General features: G+C 43.8%; 1 protein-coding gene across 1 annotated transcript in view; it reads left to right on the top strand.

The window, feature by feature from the left end:
• The first annotated feature begins 45 nt into the window (after positions 1-45).
• LYPD1 (LY6/PLAUR domain containing 1) overlaps positions 46-16,761 on the top strand; it is a 28,002-nt gene continuing 11,286 nt past the window's right edge. The window contains exons 1-2 of the mRNA XM_008571857.1: positions 46-160; positions 1,642-1,779. Coding sequence (XP_008570079.1) covers positions 109-160; positions 1,642-1,779 — 190 coding nt within the window. The 5' untranslated portion in view covers positions 46-108. The remainder of the gene's footprint in view (positions 161-1,641; positions 1,780-16,761) is intronic.

Raw genomic sequence — 16,761 nt, 5'->3', positions numbered from 1 at the left:
GCCCCAGCAGCCTCGGCAGCCACAGCCGCCGCGGCCCGGGCAGCCTCCGCTACGGTCGCCGCTTCTGATGCGCCGCCTGCCCGCTCTCGGCCCCGCGGCTCCGGGAGAATGTGGGTCCTCGGCATCGCGGCAACTTTTTGCGGATTGTTCTTGCTTCCAGGTAAGACGAAGAGGCCAGCAGCAGCCCGGCCGGGCGCGCACACCCCATCTGCTTGCCGGCTCCTTCGATCCCAGGGAGCCCGCCTCGGGCCAGGCGCTGCGCAGGGGCTGCCTGGCGGGAGTCTGGCCGGGGCGACGGGTGCCCATAGGCGTCAAGTCCCGAGCTGCAGGAGAGCGGCGAGCGGCGGATTTGCAGGACTCCCGGCTGTAGCTGCTCGGTCGGCACCGTCGGGAGAAGCTGGGCTGGGAAGGAGAGAGGGTCGTGCTGGGGCCGTGGCGAGGGAGAGGAGGCTACAACCCCCCTAACCCTGCCAAGTTGCCTGGCGTCTCTGGCAACCCGTGGGAGTGGCGCCGCCGCCAGGTGAGCTGCGTGCTGGGCAGCCTGCGGCCGGGGCGCGCCCGCGCTGGGTTGCTGCGCTCAGAGCGCGATCGACGTGGAGCTGGGAGGGGGCGCCCCGGGGCCCGGGGAGCGCGGGCAGTTAGCTCTAGACAGGAGCTCGTAGACCCGAAGAAAGCAACCAGAATGAAGCGACAAGAGGCGCAAATGTCTCGCTTCCTCTCTTCAGTTCGCCTACCGGTTCCGGACTGAGCCGTAAAGAGCTGGGATCCCGACCGCGGACCGTAGCCAAAGGTTGCTCTGAAAGCCGGGGCCCGGGGAGAAAGGGCTGCGGTGTCGCGGTCCGGGATGCGCGCGCGCGTGCACACACACACACGGCCCCTCCTACCCCTGCGGCCACCCGCGCCGCCGCGGGTACGGTCCTGGTGAAGGGCGGCCGACCCGGAGCCGGGGACTTGGGGCGCAACAGCACTTGGCGTCCGGCGCCTACTCCGGCGCTCCTGGGTGGTCGCGCAGGCAGCCTTGGAGCCACAGCACAGGAACGCTGACTTCAGAAATTAAATAAATAAAACTGAAAAGGCGTCTGTGAATGCAATCATGAATGGTGCCAAAATAGTAATTAAGTAATTTGTAACCAATTAGCAATTAGGCAAATCCTTTGGCATAGACTGAAGCTGAGGCACGTCTCTAGAGCTACTTCGCTCTCGGGGTTATACCTTTAGATGTGAACCATCATTTTTTCCTGCTTTGAGCCAAGTAGAGAAGCACCAATTTGCAGAGTGAGCAAGGTTTTGTCCTCTGCAGAATCTCTTGTTGGTAATGTCGGGCCACATATTAGAATGTGCTTTGATTGGACCCCACGCCCTTCTTTTCAACTTCTTGGGGAAAGGCCTGGGTGGTGTTGGATGGGCTCTTTGTGTCCAGGGGTCACGGGCAGCATTCCACTTGCAGAACCCTTGGTACATGCGCCGCCGCCTGCCGGCTTCAGCCACATCCGGCCCGACTTGGAGACCCCGGCATGCAGAGCGCCAAGCATCCCCGTGGCGGGGAGCTAGCGGCGGCTCTCCGGGGCGGGCGATGGTCGTGATTTAGGGGGTGCGCTCTCTGGGGGGCCAGATCTCAACCTGACTGCGTATGTCCTGTAGGTTTTGCCCTGCAAATCCAATGCTATCAGTGTGAAGAATTCCAGCTGAACAACGACTGCTCCTCCCCCGAGTTCATCGTGAACTGCACGGTGAACGTTCAAGACATGTGTCAGAAAGAAGTGATGGAGCAAAGTGCGGGTAAGAGCCCGGCGCTGTCCCCTTCTTCTCCCCAGCCCGGGCGGGGGTGGAAGTGAGGGGGCCATTCAATTACAGGAAAAGGGACTGGCTTTGATTTCATGCAAAAAAAATACAGGTTATCGCAGATTTACTTTTACAGTGCTGTGAAAATGAACAGTTCCAAGTTACTTTAATCTCATTAGAGTTAATTACCAGGGCTTCTCCCCAAGAGACTTGGGAGGGGAAGTGCTTTTAAATTAGCGGCTCGTCTCTTTTTATTTACTCGCCTCACCTCCCAATGCTAAAAGCTGGTCGTGCCTGGAAAATATATGGATAAGGGGTCCAAGCCTGGGCAACTAGACAGTAGCCTGTAAGCAATGTCAGCCTGAAATATGGAGCTAGTTGAAGTTCCCAGAGGTCAGAGCTTGAAAAATGTGTTTTGTCATAGAGCCACACCATATTTCTTTGAAGAACACTACAGGATCTTTATTTAATTTTAGAAATAATGCATCAAATTCCAGGCACAGATTGCCAAGATCTTTCTAAGGAATGTCTTTCCCAGCCCTTCCAGCTTAGCTGCTGGCTGGCTGAGGAGAGAGCCTGCACCTTACGCAAGGGGAAAAGGGCGTGCGGGGACAGGGCCTTCACTCACTCTAGCTGACCAGTCTTCTCACTAAGATGGAACTCCCCAGGTCCCCCTGCCATAGTCTTACCAGAAATAAAAGTCACCCAAAGTGTAACCAAACTTTCAGAGCTGTTGCCTCCATTCCAAGGTCAAACCCATAAACAGAGACTTTGTCATTGTAAGGATATTAAAAATATGGGAAATAGCATTATGTGATGAGTGATGCTGAATGAACCAAAGCCCTGCTCCTCAAGTTCAGTGAGCTGCCCACAGAGCAGCAGGAAGTGATTAGAACAGCTATGTGATTCCCTTAACCCATGGCAAGTCAATGCAAGGACTCTAGTTTTAAAGCCAGTACCTTGGGAAAGTAGTTTCTTCTCAGAGAAGGGCCTGGAAATGTCTTGTTACTAACCAAAGTGTTGTTTGGGGAGCACATGTTAGCTGGTTTTTGTGTTGTCATTGTTATGATGTGTGTGCGATTTCTTTATGGATCATTATTGGCTTAGGTGTGGATTCTTTCCATCAAAATTGCTCTTCTGCAAAGCCTGAGACTTAATTGCTCTTAAGAGTAATTTGTCCCGAGAAAAGCAGCAAGCATTGTTTTGGCATATGGGGCTCAGGTTATTTTAAAAGTCAGACAAAACAAAACTTAGTGATGATTCTTTAGCTAAGATCGATATGGATACTTTTCACAAGTGGTTTCTTTTCTACTAGTGTTTCATTCCTGAATTTTGCCAGAGCAAAAAATTTACTACCCTTCTACCAGAGAGAGTGCCGTGATTTCAGTCAGAATCACTGTGAACCCTTTATTGTCACTTTCAAGTATTTGCAGCTTTCTTCCAGGCAGTAGTTTAGAGCCAGACAAAATGGAAATGTATTGTGAACACATTAAGAACTTCTTCAGAATCCTTGAGGCCACTGCTTACCTGAGTATCACGTTTTATAACCTGAGATATGGTTGAGAAAAGGATGTGAACTAAATGTGAGTCAGAAGAGGTCCTTTTTCTGAGAGACATTTCTTCCTCTCTAAAAGTGTATCTAAAATGAATGCCACACACTCCATTTTCCAAGTGCTGTTTTTCATCTTGTTTCATTCTCTCCTTTAAACCACACTGTAAAAAAGACAGAGCAGGCATTATAACTCCCATTTTATCCACGGGAAACTTCAGCACAGAGAGCCTTTAGGTGCCTGGCCTGAGGTTTCTCATTTTCTATTAGGTCAGTCAAGGTAGGCACCTTGTCTCCAAACCAGGTTCCTTTGGCCATAGGTGATAGACCAAAAGGTGAAGAGAGGCTAAAATAATCAAGTAATCTCAACTGTAAAGTGTCAGAAGAAGCAGTTGATGAGCTCAGAGAAAGAACCAGTTGGGAGGGGAAGGATGGTAGGTGCGCGTGGAAGCAAGCAAGGCACTCTGAGCCTGGATTCAGTAGAAACCAGCCAAGTGCATTTTTTCTGCATCAGAAAAGTGATGTCTGATGGCTAGTGGTGCCAAGACACTTTCACTTTTGTCTACAGGTGACTATTAGAGACCAGTCTGTTGATAGCGAACCTACGAGTTTGACTGTGAGAAGACCACCGTGTGGTGTAATCATCACAGTCATAAGCGCTAACTGTTGAGCGTGCCCTACACATCTGCCTCCTTCTGCAGCCCTTCACACAGTGTCTCATGAAATCTCATCGTCCTCTTTCGAGGCCCTTGTTTCCCCACAACCAGTCAGCACTTAATTCTATTGCATGGTCAATTTCTCCATTCTGGAGAAAAAGTAATGCCTGTTAAATGATACTATTAGGAATTGAAGTCAGAATTTTAAGTTTGATCAGTAACATGTCGCAATGAGAATCCTGGCACATTAGAACTGAAAGGGCCCAGTGACTTATAGTTGAGGGTGCATGTCGGAATCTTCCTGGGAATTTGTTCAGCTCCACATGCCTGATCTCCCCCACCCCTGGAAGAAGCACATTGTGTATAGCGGTGGTATATCTGGCCGTGGGTTTTTTATAAGCTCTCCAACTGATTCTGTGGTACTCCAGGTTGAGAATGCTGATCTGGACAGACTTTTTTATGTTAATAAAGGAAGAGAACAGGGTCCAGAAAAGTTAGACGTCTGGTCCACGTCTACCATCCATCTGTTACTAACAGACACCTGAAGCCTTCTTCCTGGGCTAGCACCTTATATAGTAATAGATACCACCAGGTTTGCCTGAAAAGATAATCCAAGCAAGATTCTAAGGATTTAGACAATTTTTCATGTCCACCAAGTTCACCTAACAGGCTGAGTGCACAGACCACAAAGTAAATGTGGAAAGAAAATGAGAACCAACAAGTAGGAATTTTAAAGTTTGACTGTTATATAGACTGGCATTTTTTATAGGCATAGAAAAACCAGGGCTTTAAATGGACTAAGAAATTGTAATGAACTAAGTTAGTCTGATATTAAACAGTAATGAAAGGCATTCTCTTTCCAAAAAATATCAGTAACGCAGTATGCCCGGGCCTTCAGTTATTCCTTTCTGGATTAAGTCAGCAACTCAGCTCTTATGAATTTTGAGGGAGGTACTTTTAATTTTCAACTGGGAAGCATGTTTAAAATTAACCTTTACCTGTTCCCCAAAGTGGCATTCCTATTAGGCCTTGAGATTATTTTCCACTGCTCTTTTTCCCTTTGGTCATTTCTGGAATAATAAGGCACGGGCTGTGGGGAAGGGAAGCTTTGGTTCAGTTTCTTTCATTGTCCTTACTGATATTTAAATGTTTGCATAAGAAATGACTTGTTCTCACCAGCTCTGCACTTAACGAGTTAGTGTCTATTTACCAGCACCCTTGATAATGACATTTCTTTTGCTCTTGATTATCACTGCACTCCGCAAAATATTTCAAATATTGATTTTCATTTCAGAATAGAAGCCCCCCTTCCAGTATGAATTTTTAAACCAGGGCATAAAGAATGTGAATTTGCATTTGTTTGACAGTGCAATCTTGTAATTAGAGTTTTTCCTCTTGACTAGATACAGTGAAAGGGGCATAATTTAATTTTTATAGACTAGCCAATTTCTGCCCTTAGTAAAATATAGCTCTGTCAGTGAGCAAAATGTTACAGGTTCTCCAAAACCTTATTTAAAAGTTAAATGCAGTATATTGAGAGAAAGTTCATGGTCTGAATCAGTAACCTAATCGATCTCTTCGCCCATCTTTGCAACATGCATTAATCTATTTGTCTGTTTTGCAATACAGGAGTTACTGATTTACATGCCATGTTGCGTCTACATTATGGCTGTGTAAGTAATGGCTATTTTCTTTTTGGATTAGTTAGTTGCTCATTAAGTTGGGCAGGGATGGTTCCATGCCTTGTTTAGGTTCATTTTATGCTTTGTTTTCTCATGAGCTGAATAAGGGCTAACAAGAGAAGATTAGATGTCCATAAGAAAGAAATGGAAAGTTAACCACGGCCTATGACCTATGTTTTATCAAGTCTATGCTCTGCTTAATTTCTCCAAGATTTAAAATAATAAGCTCTGGGCCGGCCCGGTGGCGCACTGGATAGTGCGCCGCTTGGGAAGCGCGGCGGCGCTCCTGCCCGAGGGTTCGGATCCCACATGGCTGAGCGAGGCGCGGGAGCAACACCGAGGCTTGCGATCCCGTTGCCGGTCCCCGGTCCGGTACGGGGGCAACACTGAGGGTTGCGATCCGTTGCCGGACATGGAAAAAAGACAAAAGACAAAAAAAAATAATAATAATAATAATAATAAGCTCTAGTTTGTCCTTGGTGTTGACTTGGTAGGAAAGAGGCCCCGTTCTGCTAATCAATCTTATATTACAGTCCCTTTGTACCTGGATTCTTTTCTTTAAGATGTGCGCGTGCATGTGACATGTGCACATGCACACACACACACACACATACACACACACTGAGAGGCATATATTTGGGGTCTTTTTGCCTGTATATATTTGCATACACTTACATTATGTAATTCTTGTAAGAAAAATGAAACTATTAGGTCTGCCTTTGCAGATATTCAGATCACAAATTACTTAATCCATACTATGTTGTAGGAACAAAGAATTTTATAACTTTTTTCCCCAGAATGAGTTTGTTATGAGTACGAGTAATGTCTGTTCATCTTCCAGTGCCCCCATCTGCCCCATCTCTTTTCCTCCTACTTCTCCTGTTATCCCCCTTTTAGACACCCACCTGCAGTCCTTACTTTCTCTCCCTCAATCCCATTTTGAATCAATCAGATGAGCTATGGAATATGCTCTACAAATAAAGTGAAAAACAAAAATTTTTAAATCACCATATTTTCACCTTGGCAAAGGAAATTTCAACAGGTTAACAAACTTTAAAATAAAAAACATTTCGATGTCAAGAAAGATATCCTCATATAGTAACACCAGCCCTGCTAAAAAGGTTTTCGTGCCAACTTCAATAAAGTTATAAATTGCACAGGAAGAGATTCTGGGCAGGGAATGTCGATATCACTACCTCCTTTTCTTTCGGGACATTATAACATCTTTCTGTTCCAGGCGAGATACTGTGCCAATCAGTTCACTCACGTAGTTCCCCAGAAACATCCATCCCTTTCATGTGGCAAGCATAGCTGGCTTCTGAGGAAGCATTTAGAGGGGAAATATCAAATAAATTTAGTCCCTTGGACTCTCCAGTAAGTGAAGCATTTGCTTATGTTAACTTTTCAGCTGAACAAGCAGCCAGTTCAACCTCCCATCTCCACGGATGAAACGTTTGAAGATTGATCGGGCTCTCTTCTAACACTAATTCCTCCCACTACGATTTCATGAAAGCTTCCGTCATTGATGGTTTTCCTAATGAGTTTAAACAGAGAGGCTTCAAAGATGAGGTTTCTTTCCCCAAGTGAAAATGAAACGAAGTATGAAAACAAAACACACCATTTCCTTTGAACTTTGGAAAGGAAACTTGCTTCTCTTATATACACCTTAAACAAAAATTCTGAATTTACAGCCTTCATAAACGTGTGCACCTCTCTCTCTCTCTCTCTGTCTCTCTTTTATACTTCTGGAATGATTGACTTAGGTTCTAATGCCCAAACCAGGCAAAGGCTTTTCAGCACACAGTGCAAAAGGACCCAACATTCCAGCTCCTGACTTTACTTGTCTAATGAAGAGGGTGTTCAGCTCCATTAGGGAAGAGAGCACCCATGCGGTAGGCTTTCCCTGCTGGGTAACTTTGGAGAGGTTACTTAATGTCCCAGGGGCTTAGCTTCCTTCCCTGTAAAATGTAGAAACAGGCTGCCTGTTTTCTCATGAGACACAGCAAGAGAATGACAAATACAGCCAGTATAACCATCTTAAAGGAATCAGTCCTAAAAATGGAAACCTGCCCAGATGCTCACCAGGAGTTTCCTCCTCCACTGCTTATTTATGCCCGTCTCTGACGGCTGGCCCAGATACCGCAGCACGAGCTACTCTGCACACCATTTCCTCATTTCTCAGACTGACAAAATCCTGGAATCCAGCCTGTAATTCCATACAATAGGACCCTAATAATTAGTGTAGAAGGTTTGCAGTGAGATAATATCCCCACTTGATAGTTGGTGAATCTGAGACACAGAGAGGGTCAGCAATTTGCTCAAAACTACACAGCCAGTGGGACTGAAATTCAAGTGTCTTCCCCCTTTTCAGGGTTTTTTCAATCACTATGGTGACATGTTCCAAATTTTTTTTTTTGCATTTTTAATAACAATTCTATGGAGCTGTAATAAATGCACCATAAAATTCATCCTTTTAAAGTTTACAATTCTATGAGTTTTTGTATATCACAGAGTTGTGTAACTATCACTACTATCCAGTTCCAGAATGTTTCATCATCCCAAAAAGGAACTTTCTACCCACTAGCAGTCACTCCCCAGTTTCTCTTCCTCCCAGCCCCTGGAAACCACTGATCTACTTTTCGTTTATATGTACTTGCCTGTCCTGGACATTTCATATAAATGGAATCATACAACACGTGACTGGCTTCTTTTGCTTAGGATAGTATTTTCATGGTTCATCTATGCCACTTTCCATTCTGAGATGCATCTTCCCTCTTGCTAGTGCAGATACCTGAAGAGAAAGTTCAGGTTTGGCAGATCCCTAAATTATAAATTGGGAGGGGGATGAGATGAGGTGGGATAGGGTATGGTTGTGACCCTTAGAACTCTACTGGTAAATTAGCCAATTTGCTGAGTTGAACTAAAAACCCGTGCCAAGGGCAAGTCATTCCAGTGAGTTGTAGGCAAAAGGAACTCATGTTCATCAAACATCAGTCCAAACACTGGACTGCCCATCCATGACCATCTCTTCAGTAATTAATCTGTTTTCCCTTGAGGAGACCTTGGACTATCAATATGTACTAACTATAAGAATCCTCAGGCACATGGATGGACTATTCCTGATGCCTGAAGCACTTATCGGTGATTCCAGATGCCCATTCCAACATGCGGCCTCACCCATAGGCCACAGCCCTCAGGAATCATACACCTCTAAGGCTCAGAGGGACTTAAACTGATCTGGCCCGTGCTTTCATTTTACAGATGAATAATCCAAACTGGGAGTGCAAAGGGATCTCAGCTTCAAAGCGAGTGCAAGATTCTTTCAAGAGTTTCTGTGGCTTCAGAGGGAAAGGCAGCCAGTGGGCGGGAGACTGATGTGTTAGCTGACTTCCTCGGAAAGGGCGGGTAACTTTCTACCCAGCCTGTCACTGGCTGCTGGAAGGCAAAGAAGGATAAAGCAAGCCAGAAGAGGACGTTTTGCATAAGAGTGGGTTAAGACAGAGTAACTAAACCCATCCCTGTGAAACCTGAGTCTATGCATGAAAGCCAAACAGGGGTCCCACTTACCTGTGTCCCCTTGGGAAGCATTTCTAGCAGTTGCTGTAGGTGATGACAGGAGTATAATGGGAGGATGTTCTGACAATTTTATCTTTGTTCCCTGTTCTCCAGCCAGCAGTTCACCTGGTGCCAGATCCTTTCAGTATTTTACAGATTTTACAGGTCATTTTCCTAATCAAATTGAGCTACGGCTCCATTCACAAGGTCCCATTCAGGGTTTTCATTTCCATATATGAGCTCCTGTTGCCCACCTCTCTCTCTCTCTCTCTCCCCCCATCTCTCCTTGTCTCTTTCCTCACTCTTTCTCTTAGACACACACACACACACACACACACACACACACACTTTCTGATATGTAGACATCCATAAATATTAGCTGAATGAGTATATTGAAAAAATAGTTTCAAGCTAAAACAGATTTATCAGCATTTAAAAGAAATGAAGGAGCTTAAATTTTTTGCATAAGAAAGAAAATAAAATAAAGACAAGTTGAATATACCTTTCCTCAGATGGCATTTTGGTTTCATAGGTAACTATTTTTTTGGATGCTATAGAAACACATTTAGGGAAAGCCACATTGGACTTACAGATAAACATTCTCAAATATTCACTTGAAAAAAAAAATGAATATACCTTTCGCTTTTTTGTTAAACTAGAAATAGCTGACTAATGCCTGTTAGTAACAGTTGTCATTTAAGGAACCACTCTGCAATGTAATCCACCCCTAGGTTTTCTAGTTCGTCAGCTTGCTTTTAAGGCTTACCTGGCTTTGCTTTGAATAGGAGTGTTTTCAGGAAACACACACACTCACACATCCCCCTCTACAGCACCCAGCTAACTTGTTAGTCAAGGCAGCTGGGTGACCAGCCAATCTTATTATCTAGAACTTTGTTACACTGAGGAGATCAGCATTTGTGATGAGCTCCCTTGTGAAGAAAGTCCCCCCACATAGACATACTCCCTGCTCCAAACCTCTGCCCCCTAGTCCTCTCTCACATAGGAGACACAAGTTAAAAATACACACAGATGTGTCCCACAAGACAAAGGTGTTTTAGTCTGTTTGTGTTGCTATAACAGAAATACCTGAGACTGGGTAATTTATAAGGAAAAGAGGTTTATTTGGCTTACGATTCTGGGACACCTGCATCTGGCACAGGCCTCAAGCTGCTTCCACTCATGGCGGAAAGTGGCAGGCTGCCGGTGGGTACAAGCAGATCACATGGTGAAAGGAAGCAAGAGAGAGAGAAGGTGCCAGGGTCTTTTTAAGCAACGAGCTATCACAAGAACTAATAGAGCGAGAACTCACTCATTAATCCCCCCTCCTCCAGGGAAAGCATTAATCCATTCATGACGGATCCGCCCCCATGACTCAGTCAGTTTCCAACACTGCCACATTGGGGATCAAATTTCCATACGAGTTTTGGAGGGGACAACACATCCAAACTCCATCAGCAGGCAATCCAGACTTGCATCTGGGGATGTACTTCTAAACCCGTGAGTTTGGGCAAATTAAACCACAGAGACAAAAAATGTAAAAAGACTATGTTTTCATTCTCCTACTGTCTGTGTTACCCTTATGCTATTTCACTGGGCTCTCAGAAGTCAACTAACTATTCATACTCTTGCCCCTTTTATTGAATATCATTAATGTCATTGTCATGCCATTCGCATGGTGAAGGTCAAAGACGCTATGGCTGCAGTAGTTCCTAGGCCTCAAGAAGCATTTTAGTCTATCCCCTTTGTTAGTCTGCAGGGCACAGCTTCATAAGAGAAAACCAGCTGTTGCTGCTGCCAAATTCCTCTCCATTCTTGCCTCCACATAGCCCTTGCTTTCTGTATCACTTAAGAATTTTTGGCTGCAAGTAACAGGGACTTACACCATAAAGACATTTATTATTGACCTAACAATATAATTTATATGTGGGTGATCTTGGGGTTGCTCCCACAGCTCAGTGATGTCATCAAAGCCCCAGGCTTTCTCAATTTTCCTGCTCACTTTCCTAAGCATGTTGGCTTTCTGTCCCCAGGCTTGTTGCCTCTTGGTCACAAGATGACCACTATATTCAAGATGACGGGTAGGGATAGCACGAGTGAGCTTTTGTCTTCAGCTTTGCCTTTTAACAAGAAAACAAAAGCTTCCCGAAAGTCGCCGAAAAGAATTCTACTTACCTCTCATTGGTCAGAACATTGACTCATGGCCACTAGTAGCTGTGCGGGTGGCGATCAGGTGGTTGACTGTCAGTGTCGGCCAGATCACCTTTTGAGAAATCCATGCACAAAATGGGAAAACTTCGAGTACAGTGCTTCCAGGGATCCCTGGAGAAAGGACAGAGATAATTTCCTCTCCCAAACACCACCCAGTGTTTTGCCTAAATTGAACACTGACATGCAGAGTCTAAAAACCTTCATCCTGGATCACAGTTACATTTTGGAAAGCAAAGAAACAAATGCTAACAAGCAATATCCTGAAGTTTAGCACAAGATGTACATGACAATCTGAGATTCTGGTTCACTGAATGCTGGGATACAAAAGTATAACTAAATTTTTGTGCTAGGCTGTTTTCTACAGAGAATGCCATGTTCATAGTGACAAACATGGGGGTGCTTTGGATTAAATGCTAAGATGTTCTTGGTTCATTCTATCTGGAGCCATTGTGCCCAAGGACTCTATTCTTCCTAAATTTGGGTGAATTTGTATGCAAGAAACTGATTCTGAATCTTTGGGCCTCAGTGTGTTAATCTTCCCATTTGAGAACAATAATCAGAAGGACATCAAGGTTTAACATGCAAGGGCAGAGTTTCATAAATCATTGAAGTGTGCTGTTAATACTGAGATAATAAGTCATAAATATCTGTTCCCTTGATCCCCCATGGCAAACTGGAGAACAAAGCCACCAGCTGAAGAAAAGCAAGCAACTGCATGGAAACCTTCCTGGCTCGGAAGGATATAAATGAGCAGAGAAAACCAAATCTAATGCAAGACTAAAGTAAAACTAACAATCGGCATTATGCATTATGGGTTGGTTTTTTGCTTGCTATAATTAAGTTGACATCAGTGGTTAACAGCCTTGAAAATTAAACTCAACAACAAAAAAAACTCTTGAAAAGAGTAATCAAAGTCTTCTGAATAATGAATTTAATACATCCGTGTTACAAGGAAAAAGAATGTGTTTTTAGGTATCTTACTTCACGTCAGTTTTGTTGTTGCAGCTGCTGTTTTAACAAGCACATTCATTTTTACCCTCAGAGGTCACTGCAGCCCCTGAGTGGTAGACTCGATTCCCATTTCTACCAGCTAGGCCAAGACAGGCCGACAGCTCAGCATCAGTATGGATGTGCAGTGCAGAACTTGGCACTTCCTTTTTTTTGTCATTCTGAAATGAGTTGTTAGCATTCTTGTTTGGTTCCTGTGGCCATCTGCAGCTCAAATGGAGGGGACTTCTTTGGCCTTTAAAACATTCACATTCATAACAAAGGAAAAGTACTTAAGAGCAAGAGCACAAAATTGTCCAGAAAAGAACTACTGAAAAGTACAGTACCTTCCAGTAGTTCTTTTCAAGCCTGATAAACGGTGCCCATCATGGCAGTAAAAAGGTACAAGTATAGATGAGCTTCCTCTTCCCGAGTTGTTTCCATTAGAATGCAGAGAATGTCAAAATTCCTGTGTGGTGTTCTCTAAGAGAAAAAAAAAAATTCTTGGGAACAGATCGAAGATCTTTTTTTCATGCTGTTTCTTTCAAAGCACAGTGAAAATGCATACAGTTCATTCCACTTACGCGTTCTCAAGCATTTTTCTTGGAGGAGCTGTTCCTAGTCCTGCAGAGAGTATTTATTGTGATGTAATCATAACTACGGTGCAGTAAGTGTTGGTTATTTTTGAGTAGAGAGAGATTAGTCTCACTCCCAGGCGGGCATTCACACAAGTAGCAGTTTGCAGTGGAAGTTTGACTTTAAAGCCAAATTTCGTAACATGGCGTAAAAAGTAAGGGACTATTTAAAGGCTCTGTTTAGAAATTTCCATCATTGTACCAGCGAAGAGAACCCAGGCAAAGGAAACTACTGGAAAAGATAAACGCATGATGGTCCATAAAGAGGAGCGAACACAGGCTTTCAGGCCTCTATTTTAATTGACCATTAGGGCAGAGGTTAAAGAGAGAAAACTAGGAAAAGAACTAATCTTAAAAGTGTGCTTATAGCAAGTACGTTGTAATAGAATTGTAGCCCCGAATGGTCTGGGCTGGCCTCAAGTTGCATCTACATCTGTTGGGGGGATTGTACTTTCAGCCACTGTTTATGATCCTCATGGTACAGGGGCTATTTGGAGTAGAAGATTAGTTTGGAAAATGCTTCCCATTGCCCCAGAGAATCACGGCTGTAGAATTAAGGTCTAGGACACTATGCAACCTGGAACCTGTAGAACCTATGGGGTGTAATGAGTGCCCCACAGTTATCAGCCTTTGTTGTCACCCAGGTTCTGAGCAAATTGAGAAGTAAAACAAGGAACAAAGCAAATGAGGCCAAAAATATTATTTTTGTTACTGAGAAAGACTAAATTGCAGGGAATAGCTTTGGGTAAGAGTCAAATGGGCTTTTGAATTAGTATCTCCAAATTAGCTGGTTTACAGAGTCACCGACAAGGCTTGCCCTCAGGGGCAGAGCAGAAAACCTGTTTGCTATGAGCCACTCATTCCCAAGAAGGAAAAGCAGGGAAGGAGCAACGTGTGCCCAGTGTATTCTTCCCAAATTTACCAATTGGAGGGAGTGAGGCCAGGAGTCACACTAATTGAGTTCCCTCGATGTGGAAGGAAATGTTGAGACTGGGGAGAAAACATTCCCCCGGTAATTTTCCCATAAGCCCTTCACACTGAGCAATAGTCATTTCAGGAGCCCCCAAGCTCTGCGAGGCCAGATTTAAGTAGTTAAACAGCATGGAGGTTTGGGGTTATGTCTGTCACCTACACACAGACACACACTTCTCTGTTGGTCGGCAGCATGAGCAGTGGCTAAGCCGGTTTCATGAAGTGTTTGTTACAGTATGTGTAACATGAGAAGAGCATGTAGACTGGCCTCACCCATGTCCTTTTTTTTGGGGGGGGAGGGGCGGCACTGGCTGGTGTGAGGATCCAAATCAATGTCTTTTTTAAAAACTTTTTATTTGGAAATAATTTGAGACTTACAGAAAAGCTGTAAAAATAGTGCAGAGTTTCTGTATAACCTTCATCTGCCTTCCACTAATGTTAACAACTTGCATAACCATAGTACAATGATCAAAACTAAGAAATTAACATTGGTGTAATACTATTAATCAAGCCACACTTTGTGTTCAGATTTCCCAGTTTTCCTTTTTCTATTCTGATATCCTATCCAGGATCCCACCCTGCATTTTCGTTGCTGTGTCTTCTACTCCTCTAGTCTCTGACAGTCCTTCATTATTTCCTGGTCTTTCCTGATCTGTCCCTCAGTGTGGGTTTGTCTGATGTTTAATCATGATCAGAGTGAGGTTATGCGTTTTTGACAGCCATGCTCAGGAGTGATGTCCCTTCTCCATGTATCATATCCGGGACTGCAGGATGTCAATATGTCTTATTACTGGTGATGTTAACCTTGATCACTTAATTCAGGCCTTCTCTGCTGGGTGTCTCCACTTTTTTCCCTTTATAAATGACAAATAACTTGAGAGAGATACTTTGAAACTGTATAAATATCCTGTTTCTCCTCAAACTTTGCCCAATCATTTCAGCATCTGTTGGTAGATCTCTCCCACATCAGTTACTACTGTGATGTTTCAATCTTAATTTCTATTTTCCTCATTCCCTTTGCATTTATTAGTTGGAACTTTTCTGTAAGGAAAAGCTATAAGGAGAATCCGTCAAATATTTATTTATTCAGTTATTTTTGATATCAGTATGAACTCATGGATGTTCATTTTATTCTATGGGTTATAATCCAGTACTATCATTATGTATTTTGTTGCTCAAATCGCTCCAGATTTGTCCACTGGGAGGTTGGCTCCTATGTCCCTTCAACATGCCCCATTCTTTTATGAATATTTCCTTACTTTTTGGCATCTCAGAATACTCCAGGATCATGTTGAATTTTCTTTCCCCAGACCTGTCTATCACTTCTCCCTAGTAGTCATTTCTTTTTCATTAAAAACAAGCAAGCAAACAAAAAAAGGCTCTCAAGTGCAGGAAGCTAAGCGTTTTTGAAACACATGCTGTCGGCTGGAACAGTTGTAGGTGCTTGTTACACATGGCCACCTGAACCCTCACCATCTTACCCAGTTACAGTTTTCTCCTTTTTTTTTTTTAAAGATGACTGGTAAGGGGATCTTAACCCTTGACTTGGTGTTGTCATCTCCACGCTCTCCCAAGTGAGCGAACTGGCCATCCCTATATAGGGATCTGAACCCGTGGCCTTGGTGTTGTCATCTCCACACTCTCCCAAGTGAGTGAACTGGCCATCCCTGTATAGGGATCCGAACCCGTGGCCTTGGTGTTATCAGCACTGCACTCTCCCAAGTGAGCCCAGTTTTCTCCTTTTTTTCAAAATGGTAAATTGAGGCTTAGAGAAGTTATCCAAGGAAGTGGCGCAGGGAGAATGCTGGTCTAGGTCTGTTGGACTTCAGAGTTCATGTTCTTCCCACCGAGTAAGGAATTATTTGAGAAGTAAAATGAAACATGGACATGACCCACTTCAGTTTCCTCCGCCCCATTTTGTAGATGAGGAAACAGGCCAACGAAGCAGAGGATCAAGGCTTCAGGAAGTCCCAGAACCTAACCGAAGAAGTGAATCGAAGACCCAGCTCTTTCGGCACTCAGACCTGTATTTCTTTACACTCCAACACTGTCAAGTAATTCTTCCCACGTTGTTGTCATTGGTAAAACTATTAACAGTTTCAGATTGTTATTGAAACTTCCATTGCTTACCTTATGATGAAATATCATTTCCCTCTGGGTTTGCCAATTTCTTTACACTCCAACACTGTCAAGTAATTCTTCCCACGTTGTTGTCATTGGTAAAACTAGTAACAGTTTCAGATTGTTATTGAAACTTCCATTGCTTACCTTATGATGAAATATCATTTCCCTCTGGGTTTGCCGGCAACTATGAATGGCATTTTTTGAGCCTAAGTGGTCATTTTCACAGGTCAAGAAATAGTGAATCAAAGAAAGAACTGAACCCCTCATACAACCAAATACCTTCTTAGTAAATGACATGGCCGTTTCAGTGCCCATATCCACTGAAAATGGTATTTTCTAAAAGAAACAAAATCATTAATTTTTTTCTTCTTGTTGTCAAGTATTATGTTTTTAAGAAGACTTAGAAAACCATAAAATTCCTGAAAATACATCTAGAAAATTATGATTAAGCCTAGAGGGGGAAAAAGTTACCACATCAACATTAATACTGTGCTTCAAAAGGCTCCCTGCTTCTTGAAAACGGAAGGGAAGAGAACGGTGGAGCCCAGGCAACACCCTGGATCCACCGTGGTTAAAATAAGGACATTACAGAAAACAAGACCTGCTGAAAC

Source organism: Galeopterus variegatus, unplaced genomic scaffold (assembly GCF_000696425.1).
Source record: "Galeopterus variegatus unplaced genomic scaffold, G_variegatus-3.0.2 Scaffold731, whole genome shotgun sequence".
Taxonomy (NCBI): domain Eukaryota; kingdom Metazoa; phylum Chordata; class Mammalia; order Dermoptera; family Cynocephalidae; genus Galeopterus; species Galeopterus variegatus.
This window is presented reverse-complemented; position numbering and strand designations above follow the sequence as displayed.